The sequence below is a fragment of the Bos indicus genome, chromosome 5 (assembly GCF_029378745.1).
Source record: "Bos indicus isolate NIAB-ARS_2022 breed Sahiwal x Tharparkar chromosome 5, NIAB-ARS_B.indTharparkar_mat_pri_1.0, whole genome shotgun sequence".
In the NCBI taxonomy this organism is placed as follows: domain Eukaryota; kingdom Metazoa; phylum Chordata; class Mammalia; order Artiodactyla; family Bovidae; genus Bos; species Bos indicus.
In genome coordinates this window covers 8,548,161-8,553,210 of record NC_091764.1, presented here as the reverse complement: position 1 = coordinate 8,553,210, position 5,050 = coordinate 8,548,161, and the positions used below count along the sequence as shown (strand labels likewise).

At 44.7% G+C, this 5,050-nt stretch overlaps 1 protein-coding gene across 1 annotated transcript; it reads left to right on the top strand.

Annotated features, from left to right (window-relative positions):
• Positions 1-3,472: 3,472 nt before the first annotated feature.
• On the top strand, positions 3,473-4,206 carry LOC109558316 (P3 protein-like; the record flags this gene model as incomplete). The annotated part of the gene is made up of 1 exon (XM_019959770.2): positions 3,473-4,206. A coding segment is annotated over one exon (486 nt), but the record flags the coding sequence as incomplete, so codon positions are not given.
• Between the last annotated feature and the right edge of the window lie 844 nt (positions 4,207-5,050).

Sequence of the window (5,050 nt, the reverse complement as noted above, 5' to 3'; positions counted from 1 at the left end):
ATACTGTTGATGGTAATATAAATTGGTCCAGCCACTATGGAGAACATTATGGGGATTCCTTGAACAACTGAAAAATAGAACTATCATATGACCCAGCGATACTACTCCTGGGCATTTTCCCAGAAAAAAACATAATTCAAAAAGATACATGTAACCCAATGGTCACGGCAGCAATATTTACAATAGCCATTTAGGTTACAAAAGCAACATAAATGTCCATCAAAAGAGGGATGGGATAAAAAAGATGTGGCGTGTGTGTGTGCTCAGTCACTCAGTCAAATTTTGTTCCTTTAACAGCTGAGTAACAGTTGAATATAGGTATTCAATGGGATATTACTTGACTATAAGAAGGGGTGAAATTGTGCCATTTGCAAATATGTGGATGGGCCTAGAGACTGTCATATAGAGTGAAGTAAGTCAGAAAAAGAAAAACAAATATCAAATAATGTTGCTTATATGCACAATCTAGAAAAATGATACAGATGAATTTATTTGCAAAGTGGAAACAGAAACAGACAGAGAACAAACATGGACACCAAGGTGGGAAAGGGTGGGATGAATTAGGAGACTGAGACTGACATATACACAATTATGGAGTATATATAAAATAGAGAACTAATGAGAACCCACTGTATAGCACAGAGAACTTTACTCAGTGTCCTTTGGTGACCTAAATGAGAAGGCAATTAAAAAAAGAGGAGATATATTTATACATATGGCTGTTTCACTTTGCTTACAGCAGAAACTAGCATAACATTGTTAAGCACTATACTGTGATACAAATTAACTTTAAAAAAAGGCACTGGCATAAGGGTAGCTTGTAAACCAATGACACAGACTTGAGAGTACAGAAATAAGTCAAATACCTATGGCCAACTAAATTTTAACAAGGGTGCCAAGAACATTTAATAAGGAAAGAGAGAGTATTTTCAATGAATGGTCTGGGAATACTGTACCTCACGCCATATATAAAAATAAACTCAAAACACTTCATAGTCCTAAAATTAAGAGCTAAAACTCTTAGAACAAAACAAGTAAATCTTCATGATCTTGGACTTGGCAATGATTTCTTCAGTTCAGATTAGTCGCTCAGTCGTGTCTGACTCTTTGCAACCCCATGAATCGCAGCACGCCAGGCCTCCCTGTCCATCACCAACTCCCGGAGTTCACCCAGACTCACATCCATCGATTCAGTGATGCCATCCAGCCATCTCATCCTCTGTCGTCCCCTTCTCCTCCTGCCCCCAATTCCTCCCAGCATCACAGTCTTTTCCAATGACTCAACTCTTCGCATGAGGTGGCCAAAGTACTGGAGTTTCAGCTTTAGCATCATTCCTTCCAAAGACATCCCAGGGCTGATTTCCTTCAGAATGGACTGGTTGGATCTCCCTGCAATCCAAGGGACTCTCAAGAGTCTTCTCCAACACCACACTTCAAAAGCATCAATTCTTTGGCATGCAGCCTTCTTCACATTCCACTCTCACATCCATACATGACCACAGGAAAAACCATAGCCTTGACTAGACGGACCTTTGTTGGCAAAGTAACGTCTCTGCTTTTGAATATGCTATCTAGGTTGGTCATAACTTTCCTTCCAAGGAGTAAGCGTCTTTTAATTTCATGGCTGCAGTCACCATCTGCAGTGATTTTGGAGCCCAAAAAAAGTCTGACACTGTTTCCACTGTTTCCCCATCTATTTCCCATGAAGTGATGGGACCAGATGCCATGATCTTCGTTTTCTGAAAGTTGAGATTTAAGCCAACTTTTTCACTCTCCACTTTCACTTTCATCAAGAGGCTTTTGAGTTCTTCTTCACTTTCTGCCATAAGGGTGATGTCATCTGCATATCTGAGGTTATTGATATTTCTCCCAGCAATCTTGATTCCAGTTTGTGTTTCTTCCAGTCCAGCGTTTCTCATGATGTACTCTGCATATAAGTTAAATAAGCAGGGTGACAATATACAGCCTTGATGTACTCCTTTTCCTATTTGGAACCAGTCTGTTGTTCCATGTCCAGTTCTAACTGTTGCTTCCTGACCTGTATACAAATTTCTCAAGAGGCAGATCAGGTGGTCTGGTATTCCCATCTCTTTCAGAATTTTCCACAGTTTATTGTGATCCACACAGTCAAAGGCTTTGGCATAGTCAATAAAGCAGAAATAGATGTTTTTCTGGAACTCTCTTGCTTTTTCCATGATCCAGCAGATGTTGGCAATTTGATCTCTGGTTCCTCTGCCTTTTCTAAAACCAGCTTGAACATCTGGAAGTTCACGGTTCACATATTGCTGAAGCCTGGCTTGGAGAATTTTGAGCATTACTTTACTAGCGTGTGAGATGAGTGCAATTGTGCAGTAGTTTGAGCATTCTTTGGCATTGCCTTTCTTTGGAATTTGAATGAAAACTGACCTTTTCCAGTCCTGTGGCCATTGCTGAGTTTTCCAAATATGCTGGCATATTGATTGCAGCCCTTTCACAGCATCATCTTTCAGGATTTGAAAGAGCTCAACTGGAATTCCATCACCTCCACTAGCTTTGTTCGTAATGATGCTTTCTAAGGCCCACTTGACTTCACATTCCAGGATGTCTGGCTCTAGGTCAGTGATCACACCATTGTGATTATCTGGGTCATGAAGATCTTTTTTGTACAGTTCTTCTGTGTATTCTTGCCACCTCTTCTTAATCTCTTCTGCTTCTGTTAGGTCCATACCATTTCTGTCCTTTATCAAGCCCATCTTTGCATGAAATATTCACTTGGTATCTCTAATTTTCTTGAAGAGATCTCTAGTCTTTCCCATTCTGTTGTTTTCTTCTATTTCTTTGCATTGATCGCTGAAGAAAGCTTTCTTATCTCTTCTTGCTATTTTTGGAACTCTGCATTCAGATACTTATATCTTTCCTTTTCTCCTTTGCTTTTTGCTTCTCTTCTTTTCACAGCTATTTGTAAGGCCTCCCCAGACAGCCATTTTACTTTTTTGCATTTCTTTTCCATGGGAATGGTCTTGATCCCTGTCTCCTGTACAATGTCACGAACCTCATTCCATAGTTCATCAGGCACTCTATCTATCAGATCTAGGCCCTTAAATTAATTTCTCACTTCCACTGTATAATCATAAGGGATTTGATTTAGGTCTTACCTGAATGGTCTAGTGGTTTTCCCTACTTTCTTCAATTTAAGTCTGAATTTGGCAATAAGGAGTTCATGATCTGAGCCACAGTCAGCTCCAGGTCTTGTTTTTGCTGATTGTATAGAGCTTCTCCATCTTTGGCTGCAAAGAATATAATCAATCTGATTTCGGTGTTGACCATCTGGTGATGTCCATGTATAGAGTCTTCTCTTGTGTTGTTGGAAGAGGGTGTTTGTTATGACCAGTGCATTTTCTTGGCAAAACTCTGTTAGTCTTTGCCCTGCTTCATTCCGTATTCCAAGGCCAAATTTGCCTGTTACTCCAGGTGTTTCTTGACTTCCTAACTCCATGTGCCCATTTCCAAGATCCTGGGGACCCTGCTGTTCATTGCCATCCCCATTGCAGCAGGCGTGGTAGTCAAGTCCAAGCTCCCCAAGTTCTCGCAGCTGCTGCTACATGTCATCAAGCCCTTCAGCTTTGTGCTGCTCCTGGGTGGCCTCTTCCTGGCCTACCGCATGGGGGTCTTCATCCTGGCAGGCGTCAGGCTACCCATCGTGTTGGTGGGCTTCACGGTGCCCCTGGTCAGCCTCCTGGTGGGCTACGGCCTGGCCACGTGCCTGAAGCTGCCAGTGGCACAGTGGCGGACTGTCAGCATCGAGGTTGGGGTGCATAACAGCCTGCTGGCCTTGGCCATGCTGCAGCTGTCCCTCCGCTGCCTCCAGGCTGACTACGCCTCCCAGGCCCCTTTCCTTGTGGCACTTAGCGGCACCTCGGAGATGCTGGCCTTAGTAATTGGCCACTTTATCTATAGCAGCGTGTGCGCCGTTCCCTGAGGCCCCCTGGGTCAAGCTTTCACCAGGCACCCCTAGCCCCCAACCTCCACCAACTGTCCCCACCATTCTTGTGTACCAAAGGCCTTTAGTTCTCATGCACTATGCACTCAGAAAAAAAAACCCAGGCTTATTTTTTTTACTCGTTTTTTATTCTCCAGCTTTCAGTGCCAAAGAGGCCATGCTGAATTCTGTAGACGGGCACTGCCCAGAAAATGTATTTCAATAAAACAGAAGCAAGCTTGAAAAAAAAAAAAAAAAGTCACCTATAATGAAAAGGACATCTTTTTTGGGTGTTAGTTCTAAAAGGTCTTGTAGGTCTTCATAGGACCTTTCAACCTAAGCTTCTTCAGTGTTACTGGTTGGGGCAAAGACTTGGATTACTGTGATATTGAATGGTTTGCCTTGGAAACGAACAGAGATCATTCCGTCATTTTTGAGATTGCATCCAAGTACTGCATTTCGGACTCTTTTGTTGACCATGATGGCTACTCCATTTCTTCTGAGAGATTCCTGCCTGCAGTAGTAGATATAATGGTCATCTGAGTTAAATTCACCCATCACCTGTGACTGGTGCGCTAAGCGCAGGCGGCTGCGACCAGTGTGCTAAGTGTGGCCGAGAGGAGCTACCCCACGTCCGAGGTCAGGGGCAGAAGCTGGGAGGTCCCCACGCCTGAAGGGCGGCGGCCAAGAGGAGTTACCCCACGTCCGAGGTGAAGGGCAGTGGCTGAGAGTGCCAGGCTGTGATGGCGTAGGAACAGCCTAGAGGAGCTACCCCGCGTTCGAGGTCAGGGGCAGCGACGAGAGGAGTCACCCCGCATCCAAGGTCGGGGCAGCGGCCAGGAGGAGCAACCCACGCCGGAGGCCAGGGGCGGCAGCCAGGAGGACCAACCCCATGTCCAAGGAGCAGTGGCTGCGCGGGCGCAGGAGGGCCTAGAGGAGCTATGCCACGTTGAAGGTCAGGGAGGGCGGCAGTAAGGAGTTAACCCTCGTTCAAGGTAAGGAGCAGCGGCTGCGCTTGGCTGGAGCAGCCGCAAAGAGATACCCCACACCCAAGGTAAGAGAAACCCAAATAAGATGGTTGGTGTTGCAAGA